General features: G+C 40.5%; 1 protein-coding gene and 1 long non-coding RNA gene across 7 annotated transcripts in view; one reads left to right on the plus strand and one right to left on the minus strand.

The window, feature by feature from the left end:
- COL11A1 (collagen type XI alpha 1 chain) overlaps positions 1-20,338 on the plus strand; it is a 279,532-nt gene that overhangs the window by 40,345 nt on the left and 218,849 nt on the right. For 3 of the 6 annotated variants that reach the window (XM_056523433.1, XM_056523427.1, XM_056523431.1), the window contains exons 2-4: positions 4,936-5,103; positions 15,116-15,329; positions 19,157-19,319. In XM_056523433.1, coding sequence (XP_056379408.1) covers positions 4,936-5,103; positions 15,116-15,329; positions 19,157-19,319 — 545 coding nt within the window. Of the gene's footprint in view, positions 1-3,290; positions 3,453-4,935; positions 5,104-13,340; positions 13,579-15,115; positions 15,330-19,156; positions 19,320-20,338 lie in introns of those variants that run through there. The other 3 variants (XM_056523429.1, XM_056523430.1, XM_056523428.1) reach the window with 3 other exon arrangements.
- The window catches only part of LOC130275447 (uncharacterized), a 32,028-nt gene that overhangs the window by 7,931 nt on the left and 3,759 nt on the right, over positions 1-20,338 (minus strand). The window lies entirely within an intron of this gene.

The raw sequence follows: 20,338 nt of genomic DNA on the forward strand, positions 1-20,338 counted from the left end.
AAATACTAGTCATTGGCTCTTATAATACATTAAAACATCTTTCACCACCTTCTCAAGACCAGATTCTGTGTGATGGATTTTCAGACTTTTCAATGCAATTTTGGGTGGTCTTCTCTAAGAGGTTTCACTGTATCATAATAAGGGTCGTCTTAAATATAGCGATAGGTTTTTAAAGTTTTAGACTGCTTTTGTCATGATGTAAGAGCAACGATGTAGAGCACTTGCATTCATTTAATAAAGATTTTATTTATTAAAGTTTGTTTATGGAAAACTAAGGGGTAGTGTGAAAAGTAAAAGGGGCCTCCACCATTGTCCAAGGAGAGGTTTTTACATTTAAAAACAGAAGTCAGTGATGTCATGTGATGATGTCAGTATCTGACTTTGGCGAACTTGGTAACTTTTAGTGATGGAGAGTAAAGCAGCGTTTATGGGGGTAGTCCAAAGATTTCACTGCACTTGTATCTGATCTGACACATTAGAATTTAAAGGGTACCTTTCATCAAAAAAAAACTTTTGATATATTATAGATTAATGTATGCAGAATAACTTTACAATTGCATGTTATTAAAAAATATGCTTCTTTCTATTTAATTTTCCACTTTGAAAAAATGACCACTAGGGGTCTCCCTACCAGTCCTTTTTTATAGATTTCAGACTCATGCAGGAGTCCTAAATCTCAGACTGCATCCGGGACACAGACAAGCGCAACATTGCTCCCTGGCAGTGAGCAGTGCTGAGTTTGTTTGTGTTCCGGATACAGTCTGAGATTTAGGACTCCTGCATGAGTCTGAAATCTATATAAAAAAAGGACTGGTAGGGAGACACCTAGTGGTCACTTTTTCAAAGTGGATAATGAAATAGAAAGAAGCATATTTTTTAATAACATGCTATTGGAAAGTTATTCTGCATACATTAATCTATAATATATCAAAAGTTTTTTTTTTGATGAAAGGTACCCTTTAAAGAGGTGTCCACTGTGGCTTTTATCTCCCTAAAACAGCGCCACATCTGTCTACAGGTTGTGTTTGGTATTGCAGCTTTGCTTTAATTGGACTGAGCTGCAGTACCATAAGCAACCTTTGGTCATGGGTGGTGCTGTTTTTGGAAGGAAGAAGCCATTTTTTTTTTCTAATTCTTAACAATCCCTTTTTCCTAAGGCTATGTAAATAGAGAGCTGAGCAGTAGATTTGGTATCAGCCCAAACTAATAGATTACAGACACAAAGATCTATAGATAGAATTTATACTCATAACAATAAGTAATAGGAAAACCGAATGTATCCACGTCTACCTTCATGGAACAAACAATTTGGTTTTCTAAACTTTAGACCTCCCGATGTTGTAAAACTACAACTCCCAGCATGGCCGGACAGCCGTTGGCTGTCCGGCCATACTGGGAGTTGTAGTTTAGTAACAGTGGGAGGTCCGAGTTTCCTGGGCCACAGATCTCGCACAGTATTTTTTGTTATCTGAAAGTCAATAGGCATTTATGAAACACCAAACCCACTTGGCGTTTCTTCCTTTAGCGTTTTTCACTCATCTTCGGCGTTTTGTTGTTTCTTGTTTTTCCCGTTTTTGGGTTCAGAGCCATTTTTCCAAAATCACAGCATGTTGAGACTATGGCGTTTTTTTTTTTTTAGGTTTTTTTATTGACAAAATCTTGGCATTTCTCACCCTTAGAAGTCTATGGGGAAAAAAAAACGCCATAAAAAAAAAAAATAATAAAAAAAATTAAAATAAAAAATCCTTTTGGCATTTCTCCTGGCTGTTGTTGTTGTTTTTTTTTTTTTGTTTTTTTTTCTTTCCTTTCTCTCTTTCTCATTTCTTCAATAGAAATCCTTGAATCACTCGATGAAAGAATCACATGACTTGTCATGATAAAAACGTTAATAGAAAACGGCAAGACTAGACTCGCTATTTTTGAGAAAACGCCTCATAAACAGCATAATGGGAGTCAAAAAAAAAATGCCAGAAAAAAAACCTCAAGTAAAAATTTAGCCTAAGGCTGGGTTCACACTACGTTTTTGCCATACTGTTTTCAATCCGTTTTTTTTCTAAAGAAAACCGTATGGCAAAAAAACGGATGGAGCAGTATGGAAAAAAGTAAACCGTATGCGTTTTTTAAACAGTATACTGTTTTTAAAAGTGCATACAGTTCCGTCAGTTTTTATAAAAAATAAAAAAAAAACATACGTTTTTGAAAATTTTGTCCATTGTTAATGGGAGGGGTCTTGGGTGGGGACTTTAGGATTCAAATGCACATGTGCAAAGTAAAAACGTATATGTTTTTCCCGTATGGATGTGCGATTCCCATTGACGTCCATGTAAAAAAAAAACGTATGCGGTTGCAGTACGGTTTTTAAAACGGAGACAAAATCGTGGTCAACCGGTTTAAAAACCGTACTGCAACCGCATACGTTTTTTTTTTACATGGACGTCAATGGGAGTCGCACATGTATACGGTTCCATACGGGAAAAACATATACGTTTTTACTTTGCAAATGCGCATTTGAATCCTAAAGTCCCCACCCAAGACCTCTCCCATTAAAAATGGACAAAACATATATATATATTTTTTCTTTTAATAAAAACTGACGGAACTGTATGCACTTTTAAAAACAGTATACTGTTTAAAAACGCATACGGTTTACTGTTTTTTTTTCATACTGTTCCATCCGTTTTTTTGCCATACGGTTTTCTTTAGAAAAACGGATTGAAAACAGTATGGCAAAAACGTAGTGTGAACCCAGCCTAATGGTGCGTTCACACACGTGTATTTTTGCTGCAAATTTTGCTGTCCATTGACTTCAAAGGGTAGCAAAATGTTCTGAAGCAAATCTGCAGCAGAAAATACACGTGTGAACACACCCTTATGGAAGAATCACTTTTGACTTTGGCTTAAAAACAGCATCAATTTTAATATATATATTTTTTTAACCAGAATTTTACCAGAAATCACATTGTTTGAAACAACCCTAAATTGGCTTTGTTGTGTGGGAACAATTGGGGGAGATTTATCAAAATCTGTTTAGAGGAAAAGTTTCTGCGTTGCCCATAGCAACCAATCAGATGGCTTCTTTCCTTTTTCAGAGGCTTTTTCAAAAAATGAAAGGAGCGATCTGATTGGTTGCTATGGGCAACTCAGCAACTTTTCCTCTGGACAGTTGCCCATAGCAACCAATCAGATCGCTTCTTTCATTTTTGAAGATAAAAGACGCAATCTGATTGGTTGCTATAGGCAACACATCAACTTTTCTTCTTGACAGTTTTTGATAACCCCCCCCCCCCCCAATCAGTTTAAAGTAGTGGTTTCCAAACGGCAACTACAACTCCCAGCATGGAAACCCAGCCTTAGGCTATGTTCACATTGCAGAATTTCTGAGCAGAATCTGAAGGAAAATTTCCACTCGTAAATTCTGTTTTCAAAGGGTTTTTTTTTACATCGTCCACAAGGTGTGATTTCCGCAGAGGAAACATCTGTTGTGAAAATTCCGATTTCGGCCTTCCCGAAAATAATTGACTTGTCAATTATTTCTGTGGTGTCTGCTCAGAAATGCATTGCTGTCTATGGAGACGGTGCATTTCCGAGCGGTCCTAGTGCTGGCATGTTCTACCGGAGCCTGCTGTCTGCAGAATGTCCGCCCGAAAATTTTTACTAGTGAAAATGAATTGCCAATGTCTACCGTAAAGGGGTTGTCCAGGACTGAAAAACGCTGTTTTTTTTTTTACCCAAAAACAGCACCACTCCTGTTCTACAGGCCGCATCTGGTATTGCAGCTCGACTCCATTGAAATGAATTGAACTGAGCTGCAGTACTACACATGACCTGTAGACAGGAATGGCGCCATTTTTTCAAAGAAAGAAGCAGTGTTTTTTAAAATTCCGGACAACCCCTTTTAAAGTGCGACTACAAGTGGAATTGCCAATAGTGCTACAGACTTACATGGGACTTCTGGAAAATAGCAGTTGGTTATAGAGTTGCCAGGGATGTGTATTATTGTTGTGTATTTTATTTACATGACAGTGTTTCCCAACCAGGGTGCCTCCAGATGTTGCAAAACCACAACTCCCAGCATGCCACATGCTAGGAGTTGTAGTTTTTCAACAGCTGGAGGGACCCTGGTTGAGAAATACCGACATATAGTAAGAATTCTTGCATTCTTGATGTTGACCATGATCTTATGTAGGATGACAACCGGTGACTTATAATAATAAGATCTATGATAAATATTTGCAAACAACATTATCTGTTTATTTGTTACCTGTTGATAAACTCTATTAACAATGATAATGTTTATTTATTTATTTATACAGAGCTGCAGAATCTGTGTGCGCTATATAAAATAAATAAAAATAATAATGATAATAATAATAATGATGATGATGATAATTAAATAAATATTATTATTATTATTATTAGTAGTAGTAGTAGAAAGAATAGTATGTATGTATTTTATTTATTTATTTATTTTATTTGTTTATTTAATATAATTATTTTAATAATTATTTATTATATTTTAATTAATTAATTAATAAAAAAAAAATATTTTTCCTTTTTCAGCTGGACCAGTAGTAGTATTTATTTTATTTATTTATTTTATTTATTTAATATAATTATTTTAATAATTATTTTAAATAATTATTAAAATAATTATATTAAATAAATAAATAAATAAAATAAATAAATAAAATACTACTACTGGTCCAGCTGAAAAAAGAAAAAGAAAAAAAAATCTATTAATTAATTAAAATATAATAAATAATTTATTTATTATATTTTAATTAATTAATTGATTTTTTTTCTTTTTCAGCTGGACCAGTAGTAGTATTTTATTTATTTATTTATTTAATTTATTTATTTAATATAATTATTTTAATAATTATTTATTATATTTTAATTAATTAATAGATTTTTTTTTTCTTTTTCCTTTTTCAGCTGGACCAGTCGATGTCCTCAGAGCATTAGAATTTCAAAGTACACCGGAAGGTGTGTCGAGAACAGCAGGGTTTTGCGCAAACAGAAAGGCAACCAAAGGATCAGACACAGCGTACAGAGTCCAGAAACATGCCCAGCTTAGTGCCCCAATGGCCCAGCTATTTCCAGGTAAGGAACAAAAGATATTCGTGCCTATATCCTCGTCTTATCATTCTATGCTCGTTTTCCATCAGTCATTCGTCAGCAGATCTATTGTCTATAGCAGTGTTTCCCAACCAGCTGTTGCAAAACTACAACTCCCAGCATGCCCAAACAATCAAGGACTGTCCAGGCATGCTGGGAGTTGTAGTTTTGCAACAACTGGAGGCACACTGGTTGGGAAACAACATGTTGAAGGGGTATTCTAGGAAAAAACTTTTATATATATATATATATATATATATATATATATATATATCAACTGGCTCCAGAAGGTTAAACAGATTTGTAAATTACTTCTATTAAAAAATCTTAATCCTTTCATTAATTATTAGCTGCTGAAGTTGAGTTGTTGTTTTCTGTCTGGCAACAGTGCTCTCTGCTGACATCTCTGCTTGTCTCGGGAACTGCACAGAGTAGAAGAGGTTTGCTATGGGGATTTGCTTCTAAACTGGGCGGTTCCCGAGACAGGTGTCATCAGAGAGCACTTAGACAGAAAAGAACAACTCAACTTCAGGAGCTCATAAGTACTGAAAGGAGTAAGATTTTTTTTAATAGAAGTCATTTACAAATCTGTATAACTTTCTGGAGCCAGCTGATATATATAAAAAAAGTTTTTTCCTGGATAACCCCTTTAAAGCCTCTATCACACATTTAGTCCAATGTGGAAAGAGCTTTTCCTAGACGAGTGTTTTCCAAACAGTGTGCCTCCAGCTGTTGCAAAACTACAACTCACAGCATGCCCGGACAGCCTTCTGGGCATACTGGGAGTTGTAGTTTTGCAACAGCTGGAGGCACCTTGGTTGGGATACGCTATTCTAGAGACATGTCAAAAGTTTTGATCAGTCAGGGTCTCAGTGTTTAGACCCCCAACCGATCACTAGAAAAAGTCCAATAGACTTACACTGTAAGTTTATCTTGGTCATGTGATGCAGAGCCGGGGGAGAACACGCCCTTAAAACATGTTGGGAGTTGTAGTTTTGCAACAGCTGGAGGCACCCTGGTTGGGAAACACTATTCTAGAGACATGTCAAAAGTTTTGATCAGTCAGGGTCTCAGTGTTTAGACCCCCAACCGATCACTAGAAAGAGTCCAATAGACTTACACTGTAAGTTTATCTTGGTCATGTGATGCAGAGCCGGGGGAGAACACGCCCTTAAAACATGTTGGGAGTTGTAGTTTTGCAACAGCTGGAGGCACCCTGGTTGGGAAACACTATTCTAGAGACATATCAAAAGTTTTGATCAGTCAGGGTCTCAGTGTTTAGACCCCCAACCGATCACTAGAAAGAGTCCAATAGACTTACACTGTAAGTTTATCTTGGTCATGTGATGCAGAGCCGGGGGAGAACACGCCCTTAAAACATGTTGGGAGTTGTAGTTTTGCAACAGCTGGAGGCACCCTGGTTGGGAAACACTATTCTAGAGACATGTCAAAAGTTTTGATCAGTTAGGGTCTCAGTATTTAGACCCCCAACCGATCACTAGAAAGAGTCTAATAGACTTACACTGTAAGTTTTTCTTGGTCATGTGATGCAGAGTCGGGGGAGAATCCGCCTCTATCCTTTGCTCCGCTAACATAGCAAAACATAATAAAGCAGCTTTTATACAAAAGAGCGTAGATTCCCAAAATAGTAACTTCATAGTGAGAAAATTCCAGATTTTGAGATTCTGTACCGTGGAGTCCCAACAGCAAGGGGTTAATCTTAGGCTCCTTCTATAACATTAAGAAAATGCTGAAGGTCACCCCGCTCCGCTATTAAACTTAACACAAAATCTTGACCTTTCAATATCGGACTTTACAGCTCGGTAATGAGAAGGAAAATGACACAAGATTTCTGTAATCGATGGGGCGTCCTTGTGTTCCAGACGATATATATATATATTTTTTTTTTTACATAGAACAGGCAGCAATGGATTTACTGCTCTCATTTGGGTACAGCCAATAAAGAGTTAAAGGGGTACACATTTTATTTTTCAAACCAGAAAGCTACACAGATTTGTAAAAATCTTAATCCTTCCAGTACTTATCAGCTGCTGTATGCTCCACAGGAAGTTGTGTAGTTCTTTCTAGTCTGAGCACAGTGCTCTCTGCTGACACCTCAGGAACTGTTCAGAGCAAGAACAAATCCCCACAGCGAACCCTTCTGCGGCTCTGGACAGTTCCTGACAGAGGTGTCAGCAGAGAGCACTGTGGTCAGACTGGAAAGAACTACACAACTTCCTGGAGTATAAAGCAGCTGATAAGTACTGGAAGGATTAAGATTTTTAAATAGAAGTAATTTACAAAACTGTTTAAACCTTCTGGCACCAGTTCCCATTTTTTCCCCATGCGAAAATTTGCATGGACAATTTGCATAATATTCGCATACAAATTAGCATGTGAAAAAAGCAAAAATTTGCATGGAATATTTGCATAAAAATTTGCATGTGAAAAAAAAATTAAATTCATCATTACGAATATATAGCACTATGTTCTAAATATTCGCAAAATCGCAAATTGACGATATTAGCGATAAAAATTCACATTACAAATATTCTTGCTCAACACTAATCGTGAGGGGTCCGATGACTAAGACCCTCAGCGATATCCAGAACAGGCCCCATCTCTTACCTCTGAACGCTCAGGCCCCAAACTTCCACGATAAACTGGTCTCCACAGTGACGCCCGTAAACCGGTTGAGACTGGACATCGCTGCGGCCGGTGATTTGCGTAGTAAGCCGTCACACCCCAGACGCGTTAGTTCATCTCAGAAAGTGGGGACCAAAGCGGTTCGAGGTAAGAGATGGGGCCCTGTTCTGGAGATGGTGGGGGATCTGACAGCTAGGACCCTGTGGTTGGGAGCATAACATAACCTGAGTGCCCCTTTAAGGATAAATTCACAAGTGCAGGATCTGCTGCAGATTTTATGCTGTGTCCAATCATTTAGTTACCTTTAATTTTTTAATCAGCGGCAGATCCTGTATGTGTAAATGTACACTAAAAAGATACGTGTATGGGGGTCGTGAGGGACCGTTTGTTGGTCTAAAATGTATGACCCGCTTTATTCTCTCATTAAAGGGGTACTCCGAGCTTAAAGGAGTAGTGCAGCATCAAAAAAATTATCCCTCAATGCAAGTCTATGGGAGGGGGTGTGACGGCCGCAATGCCCCCTCTCATAGACTTGCATTGAGGGGGCGTGGCCGTGACATCACGACCCTTGCAGCTTGCACCCAGCGTTCGGAACTAAATGTTCCGGACGTTGGGGCAGTGGAGTACCCCTTTAAGGATTAGAATACTAGATCAGACTGCCTACCCCATGGTATACACTGCTTGTACCGATTACCAGAAGCCCTTCATTTAAGGAGTTATGCAGTATCAAAAAATGTATCGGCTATTGGCAGGATAGGGGATAAGTGTCAGATTGTGGGGGGTTCGATGGCTGGGACCACCGCGATCTCCTGCCTTGCACCTTGGCTCTGTGCATAAATGAGGCATGTCCACAACGACACAAAGCTGCGGCCAAAACGGCCCCTCCATGGGTCTCTATGGGAGAGCCGGAGATACATGGTTTGGGCAGATAGGGGATCATTTTTTTGATGCTGGACTACTCCTTTAAAGGGGTACTCCAGTGGAAAACCTTTTATTTTTTATTTTTTTATCAACTGGTACCAAAAAGTTAAACAGATTTGTAAATGACTTCTATTTAAAAATATTAATCCTTCCAGCACTTATCAGCTGCTGTATACTTCAGAGGAAGTTCTTTTCAAATTTCCTTTCTGTCTGACCACAGTGCTCTCTGCTGCCACCTCTGTCCATTTCCGGAACTGTCCAGAGCAGGAGAGGTTTGCTATGGGGATTTGCGCCTGCTCTGGACAGTTCCTAACATGGACAGAGTTGTCAGCAGAGAGCACTGTGGTCAGACTGAAAAGAAATTCAAAAAGAAAAGAACTTCCTCTGTAGTTAACAGCAGTTGATAAGTACTGAAAGGATTAAGATTTTTGAATTGAAGTCATTTACAAATTTGTTTAACTTTCTGGTACCAGTTGATTGGAAAAAAAAATGATAGTACCCCCTTTAAGCTTGCTGGGAAGTCAGTACACAGAGAGTTAATTTCCATCAAAATAATCTATAAGGAATAATATAAACAGCGAATAAAGATTATTAAGTAACATCTACCGACTTGCGATCTGCGGGAAACGTCTTCCCGTCCTGTGAAAACAAGCTGTGACATAGGAGACATCTATAAATATTAGTCCAAGCGCATGTTTGTTAGGAAAATAAACGGAGGAACAAAAGAAGCAACATATGGTTCCCCTTGTGATGTGACGATGACAAATCAAAACACAAATCACAGTTCCAATTTCCTTAATTATTATTTATTAGGAGAATTTAAAAAAAATCCCCTTCCTGAAGATCAGCTGTATTATTATTATTATTATTATTATAATTCGGTGCTCGGAGCTACAGTCCGCACAGTTATGGTCTCCATACTTCTCTAATGTACTGGAAACAAATGGTCCAAATGTTTTGGGAGCAGTTCATATATTACAGCAGGATTGAGGTGGCGCCTGATATCAGACTACGATGGATTCAGAGGAGTTAAAGGGGTACTCCAGCCCTAAGACATCTTACCCCCTATCCAAAGGATAGGGGATAAGATGTCTGACCGTGGGGGTCCCACCGCTGGGGACCCCCACAATCTTGCATTCGGCACCACGTGGCCGGAGTATTGTGACATCACGACTCCGCCCCTGTGTGACGTCACGCCCCGCCCGTGCTATGCAAGTCTATGGGAGGGGGCGTGACTATGCAGGTCATAGTGTGGTTTATTCCATAGTGTAAAAGATTACAAAGCTTCGGTAGCGTCACACTACTTGAAAAAGGTAGCTTGAGGCTACTAAAACGTTGTATTCTTTTACACGAAGGCTAAGTTTCTGCTCATTTTTTGGGGGGGAAAACGCAGAGAAAAATGCCAAACGCCGGAAAACGCTGTGGCGTTTTTTCTGGTGCTTTTTTCTTGCCTTTTTTGGGGCCACAAAAAAAAAAAAAACAAGTAGAAACTTAGCCTAAGGAATAATCCACACTTTGGGTACGCTCAGCATATTTTACGCTGCGGATCCACTGCTGAAGGACCTCTGTATGTTGCCTTTACATGTGCCTGCTCGGAGCGGCAATACGCCGCTACGTGCAGACACACTGAAGCGATGTGCGAGTCGCTGCGCGCAGTGACATTTATATATGTGTATATATATATATATATATATATATATATATATATATATATTAGAGATGAGCGAACTTACAGTAAATTCGATCCGTCACGAACTTCTCGGTTTGGCAGTTGATGACTTTTCCTGCATAAATTAGTTCAGCATTCAGGTGCTCCGGTGGGCTGGAAAAGGTGGATACAGTCCTAGGAGACTCTTTCCTAGGAATGTATCCACCTTTTCCAGCCCACTGGAGCACCGGAAAGCTGAACTAATTTATGCAGGAAAAGTCATCAACTGCCGAGCCGAGAAGTTCGTGACGAATCGAATTTACTGTAATATTCTTTAATATTATGCATAAGAATTTTCATCTGCCCACTGTCAGAAAATATTAAAGAAATTAAGAAAAAGCGGTGCTTAAAGGGGTATTTCCGGGAAAAAAACTTTTTTACATCAACCGGGTCCAGAAAGTTAAAAAATCTTGATCCTTCCAATAATTATCAGCTGCTGAAGTTGAGTTGTTGTTTTCTGTCTGGCAACAGTGCCCTCTGCTGACATCTCTGCTTGTCTCGGGAACTGCACAGAGTAGAAGAGGTTTGCTCTGGGGATTTGCTTCTAAACTGGGCGGTTCCTGAGACAGGTGTCCTCAGAGAGCACTTAGACACAACTCAACTTCAGCAGCTCATAAGTACTGAAAGGATTAAGATTTTTTTTTTTTTATAGAAGTAATTTATAAATTTGTTTAACTCTCTGGAGCCAGTTGATATATATATATATATATATATATATATATATATATATATATATATATAAAGTTTTTTCCTGGAATACCCCTTTAAAGCTTTCATTAATAGTGGCAAAGATATGCGAGTCATGAGACGCCAATGAGTGATCTGACTTCTCATCAGCGCATACTCCTCAGCGGGGCATGCTAGTGCACATCTGCCAGCAAGATGCATCTGTTTTCTTGGGGGCTTCTGCAGCTGGAATCCAGTGATGAGGAAGGGCTCCGACTCCAGTCATGCTGCTAATGTGTTGCTGGCTGTGATCTCTTTTACATTTTTAATAAATAAACAAGACTTTACAAGTGTCTCCTTCGGATAAATATCTCCTTACAAGCCAAGACGTGTAAGACCTTAAAAACGAGTGTGAATTCCACAAAGGCTTATTAAGTGCCTGCGGCGGGAGGACCTGCGGTGGGTGCTGGTATAACAGTATATTGGGGCTTGCAGCTGTACAGGAGTAGGGAGGGACTAAAGTACCTTCTGTAATTGTGGCAAATTTATTTGACATACTACAGCAGTGTTTTCCAAACAGTGTGCCTCCAGCTGTTACAAAACTACAACTACCAGCATGCCCGGACTGCCAAAGGCTGTACAAACAGTGTGCCTCCAGCTGTTACAAAACTACAACTCTCAGCATGCCCGGACTGCCAAAGGCTGTACAAACAGTGTGCCTCCAGCTGTCACAAAACTACAACTCCCAGCATGCCCGGACAGCCAAAGGCTGTCCGGGCATGCTGGGAGTTGTAGTTTTGTAACAGCTGGAGGCACACTGTTTGGACAACACTGTACTACAGTATATACAGGATGCACTTACTATTCTATTCTGGCTGGCCTTTAAAGGGGTACTCCACTGGGGAATTATTATTATTATTATTTTTTTTTTTTAAATCAACTGGCTCCAGAAAGTTAAACATATTTGTAATTTACTTCTATTTAAAAATCGTAATCCTTCCAGTACTTATCAGCTGCTGTATGTTCCAGAAGAAGTTATTTTCTGTCTGACCACAGTGCTCTCTGCTGACATCTCTCTCCATGTCAGGAACTGTCCAGAGCAGGAGAGGTTTGCTATGGGGATTTGCTCCTGCTCTGGACACTTCCTGACATGGACAGAGGTGTCAGCAGAGAGCACTGTGGTCAGACAGAAAAGAACTTCTTCTGGAACACAGCAGCTGATAAGTACTGGAAGGATTAATATTTTTTTAAATAGAAGTATTTTACAAATCTGTTTAACTTTCTGGCATCAGTTGATAAAAAAAAATAAAAATAATAATAATATTTCCACTGGAGTACCCCTTTAAGAATGATGGATACAAATAACAGAAAATATGTCGTAGACTCCTGTCTAAATATCCTATGGGCAGAGAGGGATAAGAACATAGAGAGGGACAATCTCATCCTTCGGTTATCCTAAAATGTAGACACACCCTATTGAGTTTGCAGAGGACGCAAACCTGCAATACACCAAAGTTAGGTTCACCTCTATTTATTAATTGTTTACTTATTTGCTATGGAAAGTAGATTATAAAATGTTTCCTTTGGTCTTTCACGTCACATTTGTCATTGCCTCCAGTATACGTTTGGGATACCTTCACAAATATATTCTGATGTCTACTGGGCCATTAGTGTTGAGCGGCATAGGCCATATTCGAATTCGCGAATATTCGCGAATATATGGACGAATATTCGTCATATTCGCGAATATTCGCATATTCGTAATAGTCTCGTTTTATTTTCGCATATGCGAATATGCGCGCATGCGAAAATTAACATATGCGAAAATTTGTATACCCAAAAAATAATATATGCGAAAATCCACATAAGCTGGAAGCAGAGAGGGATGATCACTGTGATGTGTACTGTGAAAAAAAAAAAAAAAAAAAAACGAATATTCGTAATTACGAATATATAGCGCTATATTCGCGAATATTCGCGAATTCGCGAATATGCGATATTCGCGAATAAAATTCGAATTGCGAATATTCGCGAGCAACACTATGGGCCATACACATGATATGGCCATAGGGGGAGATTTATCAAAACCTGTGCAGAGGAAGAGTGGTGCAGCTGCCCATAGCAACCAATCAGATTGCTTCTTTCATTTTCCACAGGCCTCTAAAGAGGCCTGTGGAAAATGAAAGATGCAATCTGATTGGTTGCTATGGGCAACTGCACCACTCTTCCTCTGCACAGGTTTTGATAAATCTCCCCCATAGAGTATAAAAAGACTATACTTAGTTTACATGTGACAAATTTGTGTCCTGAAAATAGGCCAAACATTGTCACAAGCAAACTTCTGTGGTCAGATGAGGTCTATGGCCATTCCACAGAAACGCTGTGGTATATGCAGACATCCCTACCAGCAGTAGACACCGAAAACATAAGGTCGGAAGGGACTTCATCCTGAGATTCCTCCTTTTTGACTAAATCTATGGACTACAAAGAACCACAATGCAATCTACAACAATCCAACCGTATGTGTATAATATAAGTTGACCTTATTTAAAGGGGTACTCCGCGGCTCAGCGTTTGGAACAAACTGTTCCGAATGCTGGAGCCGGTGCCGGGGGCTCGTGACATTATAGTCCCTCCATCTCATGACTTCACGCCCCCTCCCATAGACTTGCATTGAAGGGGAGCGGGATGTGATGTCATGAGGGGGTGGGGCTATGACGTCACGAGCTCCAACGTTCGGAACAGTTGGTTCCAAACGCTGAGCAGCGGAGTACCCCTTTAATGACTGGATCCATGGACTATAAATGACCTCAATGGGGTCTAAAACAATTCAATCATGTTTATAACATTTCTTGACCCTATTTCATGACAGAATTCATGAACTACAAAGGACCGCAATGGGATCTATAAGAATCCAACCGTATGTTTATAATATTACTTGACATTATTTAATGTCTGGATCCATGAACTACAGAGGACCGCAATGGGGTCTACAACAATCCAACCATCTGTTTATAGTATTACCTGACCTAAATTAAAGACTAGATTCATGGACCACAAAGGACTGCAAAGGGGGCAACAACAATCAATTATATGTTGGATTATTTCATGACTGGATCCATTGACTACAAAGGACCACAATGTGGTCTATAACAATCCAACCATATGTTTATAATATTATTTGACCTTCTTTAAGGACTAGATCCATAGATCACAAAGGACCGCAAAGGGTTCTACAACAATCCATCCACATGTTTATAGCATTAGTTGATCTTACTTAAAGGGGTACTCCGCTGCTCAGCGTTTGGAACAAAGGCGGGGCTATGACGTCATGAGCTCCGGGTGCCAGCTCCAGCGTTTGGAACAGTTTGTTCCAAATGCTGAGCAGCGGAGTACCCCTTTAATGACTGGATCCATAAACTACAAAGGACTATAATAGGGTCTACAACAATCCAACCTTATGTTTATAATATTAGTTGATCTCATCTAATGATTGGATCCATGGACTACAAAGAACCGAAATGGGGTCTACAATAATCCAACCATATCTTTATAATATTACTTTACTTTAAGACAAATAAATCCAGTTTTAGTATATATATATATGTGTGTGTGTATATATATATATATATATATATATATATATATATATAATGTGTGTCGGTTGCCATCAGATCACAGTTTCCTTTCCCAAAAGGCCAAATGAAAGTTCTCTAGTATCACGTTCCTAATGCAACTACATCCTCTGGACCTCCAATAGTTATAATGTTAGGTAGGACATAGCAGCAGTCTGGCCTTCAGATAAGATTCGTCTACCTTGCACTGTTATTTCACAATCCATTGACTGATCGCAGCTGTTTGTATATGCAACAGAGCAGATTCTTCAGCCCTACTTGGAAGTTCTCCAACATCTGGTGGAGTTGTATTTAGTGCAGTTGAAATAATTGTAAAAAAGACGTAACTAACGTAATGTCATCCTTTCAAGGCTTCTGTAATACATTAGAACAGGTCCAGACCATGTAAACTAACTGAGCTGCTCTTGTATCTCTTTTCTAGGGGGAGTATTCCCAAAGGATTTCTCAATCCTGCTGACAGTAAAGCCCAAGAAGGGCCTGCAGACATTCATCCTATCTATGTACAGTCAAAAAGGAGTGCAGCAATTGGGAGTGGAGGTCGGCAGGTCCCCTGTCTTCCTTTATGAAGATCAACATGGAAAGCCTGCACCAGAGGACTACCCCATTTTTAGCACTGTTAATGTTGCAGATGGAAAGTAAGTCTCATTTTTAAAAAACTTATATAGCAATGCCTTCATATAGCGATATACCGTAATGAGAATAGCAGAAGATATGTTTTAGTAATACACAATACTGTAAATTGTAAACCAGAGTAAGGGTGCATGCACACCACGTTTTCAGGCTATGGCTGCCGGATCCGGCTGGGGGAGGGGAAAACCGTGTGCTCCCGTACCACAGCCGGATCGGCGCTGACTCCGGTCGGCTCATTTTTGACCCGTGTCCGGTTTTATGTCTGGAATTAAACTGTAGTATACTACGGTTTTAGATCCAGTCAGAAAACTGGATACATGTCAAAAATGAGCCGACCGGCGTCACTGACGCCGGTCGGCTCATTAAAGTCAATAGATTTCAGCGCCGCTCTGGCTGGGGTATGGGAGTGCGCAGTTTTCCCCTCCCCCAGCCGATGCTTGCAGCCGTAGCCTTAAAACGTGGTGTGCATGCACCTAACAAAGACTTGGTGCCTTCAGAAATATTTGCAGGACATTAACGTGAAATTTCTAAATCCTAAGCGCTCATTCAGATATGGTGAACTTGTTGCAGATTCCAAAGTTCCACAGAAATTTACAGTACAATAGATACATAGAAACATAAAAACAGAATGTGTCGCAGATAAGAACCATTTGGCTCATCTAGTCTGCCCAATAATACTATGAATAGTCCCTGGCCCACTCTTATATTAAGGGTAACCTTATGTCTATACCCAAATACCCAATACCCCATAGACTTATGTTATAAACTGGTCTCTTGACACAGAGCCAAAAGAAAATATGTTAAAGGAGTACTCCGCCCCTAGGATAGAGGATAAAATGTCTGATTGCAGGGGTCCCGCTGCTGGGGACCCCCGTGATCTCCCTGTTGCACTCTGCATTCATTTAGAGCGTCAGGTGCAGCGCCGGAGGCTCGTGACATCATGGCCGCGCCCTGCTTGTGTTGTTACAGCCACGCCCCCTCAATGCAAGTCTCTGGGAGGCGGCGTGACAGCTGTCACGCCCCCTCCCATAGACTTGCATTGAGCGGGCGTGGCCGTGACATCACGAGCGGGCCGTGAGCTTGACTTCACGAGCTTCCGCCCCACATCACCAGTCATCTGGCATGGAGTGAACTTCGCTCCCTGCAGCGGATGTCTGGGGGGCCTCAGCCATCTTATCCTTTGGATAGGGGATAAGATGTCTAGGGGCGGAGTACCCCTTTAAGCAGGCCCTTCTCCCGACTCGTTTTTTTGATTGTTTGGGGTCTAAACACTTAGACCAACCAAAACTTTTGATGTTTCTCTACAACATATCAAAAGTTATTTTTTTTAACCAGACCCTTTCTCAAGTGCGTGCATACCATAAAACAAGAAAGCACATCCAACGCATTTCAGGTCCAAACCGGACCCTTTCTCAAGTGCATGCATAGCATAAAACAAAATAGCACAACCAACGCGTTTTGGGTCCGAACCGGACCCTTTTTCAAGTGCGCGCATAGCATAAAACAAGGAAGATAACACATCCAAAGCGTTTCGGGTCCGAACCGGACCCTTTCTCAAATGCGTGCATGAGAAAGGGTCCGGTTCGGACCCGGAACGCGTTGGCTGTGCTATCTTACTTGTTTTATGCTATTTATCGTGGAATAACTCTTTTTACTCTGGAGAAGTGCCATCTCTTATACAGTATTAGCAACAAGGACATGTTGTGAATAAAGTACAATATCTAATGTAAAAGAAGAAACATATGTTGGATAATAGAGATTCATCCAATGTGGGACAGAGCCTTTACTTTAAATGAAGATTTTTAAACTACTTGTCTAGGATAATCCTGGATTGGTGCATCCGCACCTTCTATACTCTGCCTTGCATGACTTCATCCTGGTCCATGGCATTCATGGACTCTAATAACCAAACTATATGTAACTTATGTAATTTGTTGCCATCTTCCTTTGTAGTAAAATCCCTGGTTATTTTTGGCACATAAACTTAAAAACAGGCAAAGTGGTCTGAAAGTTGAAAAACTCGGAATGAAAGGGAAAATAAAATCCTTAATTCTAACTAGGCCGGAGAAATGCGCCCACCCCGCTGTTCACTATAATAATCTTTCTTCTTGTTACATTGTTGTTTGCGCTTTTGATTCAGAACGCCTCTTATGTCTGTGCCAGGAAGCTCAGCTGTGCCGATAAAACCGTCATGTCTATAATGTCTTCTACAAAGTGGCTACTTGTATAAAAACTTTTTGATCTTCTTGTTTCGGAAATGTTGGTCACTTTTGGAAGGGACTTGGAAGCGTTTCCACTTTGCATAAGATTTTTATTTTTTATATCGCGTCTATACGCTTGGGGGCTGCCACTGAGTTATAAAGGGACAATCAGACCATAAGGCTGGGTTCACACTACGGAATTTCTGACCGAAATTTTACTTCTGAATTTTGGTAGGAAATTCCTCTTCATTACGTTAAAATGTAGGTGAATGGGTTGTTTTCTATTAACCCATTCACACTGCTGAATTTTCTTGGCAGAAAATTCTGATTAAATAATTCCGCTAGAACATTTAACCTGCTCAATGTTCTGGCGGAATCCGCTTCGCAGACATTGCCATCTATGTCCGTATGGTCCTAACACCAACTGATTCAGTCTGAGCTGGCCACATTCAGAATCTCTAGAAGGAGATTGTCCAGCAGCGGATTCTGTAGTGTGAATTCGGCCAATAAGATAAACCAGTTCATAGTTTATCTTGTGGTCGCCCTGCGTTTTTGTGGTTTGTTGTTTTGTCCATTATTGTGTGTTTAGCAAGGTCCACATTAAAGAAGAAGTATCATGGAAGAAAACTTATCCAAAGGATGGGGGAGAAGTTTGAAATCGTGGGGGGTCCTAGTGCTGGTGCCCCCCGCAAACTCCTGCTTGGAGCCCCAGCTCTCTTTCACATCGTTGCGTCACGACCCCTGCCCAAAGCGGGGGCTGCTAAACCCCCTCCATATAGCTCTATAGGAGAGCTGTTCAGCAATCTTTGGCTTACCCACAGAGCTATATAGAGGGGGCATGGCGGCCCTTCGCTTAGGGCGGGGGTCGGGAGGCGCCGCTTTAAGGGTATGTTCAGATGAGTGGATTTAGAATGTATTTTACGCTGAGGATGTGTGAGTAGACGCGCATGCGCGGTGTACTTGCACACATTGCGGCCGCTTCCCCTGCTCTATGAGCTAGACCGAGAGCTGCCGCTGCCGTGAGTATACTGGGCATGCGCGTGGTGACTTGCACATTGCAGTGTGTCTGCTCATAGCTGGGTATTGTATGTATGTAAAGGCAGCATACAGAGGTCTTTCAGCAGTGGATCCTCATCGAAATACGCGCTGTAAATCCGCTCGTCTGAACATACACTAAAGGAGAGCTGGGGCTCCAAACAGGAGATTGCGGGGGCCCCAGCGCTCGGACCCCCCGTGATCTAAAACTTATCTCATATCCTTTGGATAGGGGGATACGTTTTTTTCCATGATACTTCTTTAAATCTCATGAGGAGGGCGACTACAATATACAACAATTATTAAAGGGGTTACTCACTAAAAAAAAAATTATCCCCTAAAAAAGGGTCTGATCTCTAAAACGGGGCCCCACCTTTTCCCACTGCATGGAGCTACAGATGCTACGTCATCTATTCATTTCTGCTATGCTGTCATATCTCCCCAAGAAATAAGTGAATAACATGGCATCTGCAGCTCCCGGACATGTGGAGAGCCGGGGCCCATTCTGGAAATCCACATGGTAAGGGATAAGTGTCTGACCTATGGCAAGGATATATGGCAAGGCCTATGTTACAATGCTTTGTTCCTTCATATAGGTGGCACCGGATTGCAATCAGTATTGAAAAAAATACCGTCACCATGATTGTGGACTGCAAAAAAAAGGTCACTAAGCCCCTTCCAAGAAGTGACAGACCTGTGCTGGACACCACTGGCATCGCTGTGTTTGGGACCCGCATCCTGGACGAGGAGGTGTTTGAGGTAAGGGAGCGGGCATATGCCACCTATTTATAATACTGTGTGATAACATATCCATTCACAAGACAGACATGTCCCCAGTGAAACGTCACCAATTTTTGGTCCTCAAAGTCCTTGTCTTCTTGAATGTGAATGATATCAATGTTGTGATTTGTGTTCTTCCTCTGCCTGTTGGGTCATGTTCACAATGGACAAAACGTCTACAAGAACCAGTCCGGCACCACCATGACAGCCGGATTCCCAATGCGCTATAGATGGACACAGTCTCTTATAGAACCCCCTTGTGGTGCTCTGTAGTGTTGAGCGCGAATATTCGAAATGCTAATTTTTACCGCGAATATCGGCACTTCACAATTTTGCTAAAATTTTGAATATAGTGATATATATTCGTAATGCCGAATATTCTTGCGTTTTTTTATGCAAATGTTTATGCAAATTTTTTGAGAATATCGGCACTTCCAGACTGGACACTGATCCCTCCCTTCTTTTACGTGAGATACATTTGCACATGCGCACTATGCGAATTTCATTACGAATTTTCGCATGAAAAAAAGAACGAACATAGCGAATATGCGAATTTTGCAAACATAAGACGAATGTTCATCCGTATATTCGCAAAATATCGCAGATTCGAATATGGCCCCTGCCGCTCATCGCTAGTGCTCTGACGTGAGATAACAACTGCAACTTGTATGAAGAAGATAATAAATGATTGTCGGCACTCACCACGTGTGTCTTCTTTATTTAAAGGGGTACTCCTGTGGAAAACCTTTTTTAAATCAAAGTTAAACAGATTTTTAAATTGCTTCTATTAAAAAAATCTTAATCCTTCCAGTACTTATTAGTACTTCTGAATAATACAGAGGAAATGGTTTTCCTTTTGGAACACAGAGCTCTCTGCTGACATCATGACCACAGTGCTCTCTGCTGACATCTCTGTCCATTTTAGGAACTGTCTGGAGCAGCATATGTTTGCTATGGGTATTTTTTCCTTCTCTGTAAAGTTCTTAAAATGGACAGAG

The sequence above is a fragment of the Hyla sarda genome, chromosome 6 (genome assembly GCF_029499605.1).
Source record: "Hyla sarda isolate aHylSar1 chromosome 6, aHylSar1.hap1, whole genome shotgun sequence".
In the NCBI taxonomy this organism is placed as follows: domain Eukaryota; kingdom Metazoa; phylum Chordata; class Amphibia; order Anura; family Hylidae; genus Hyla; species Hyla sarda.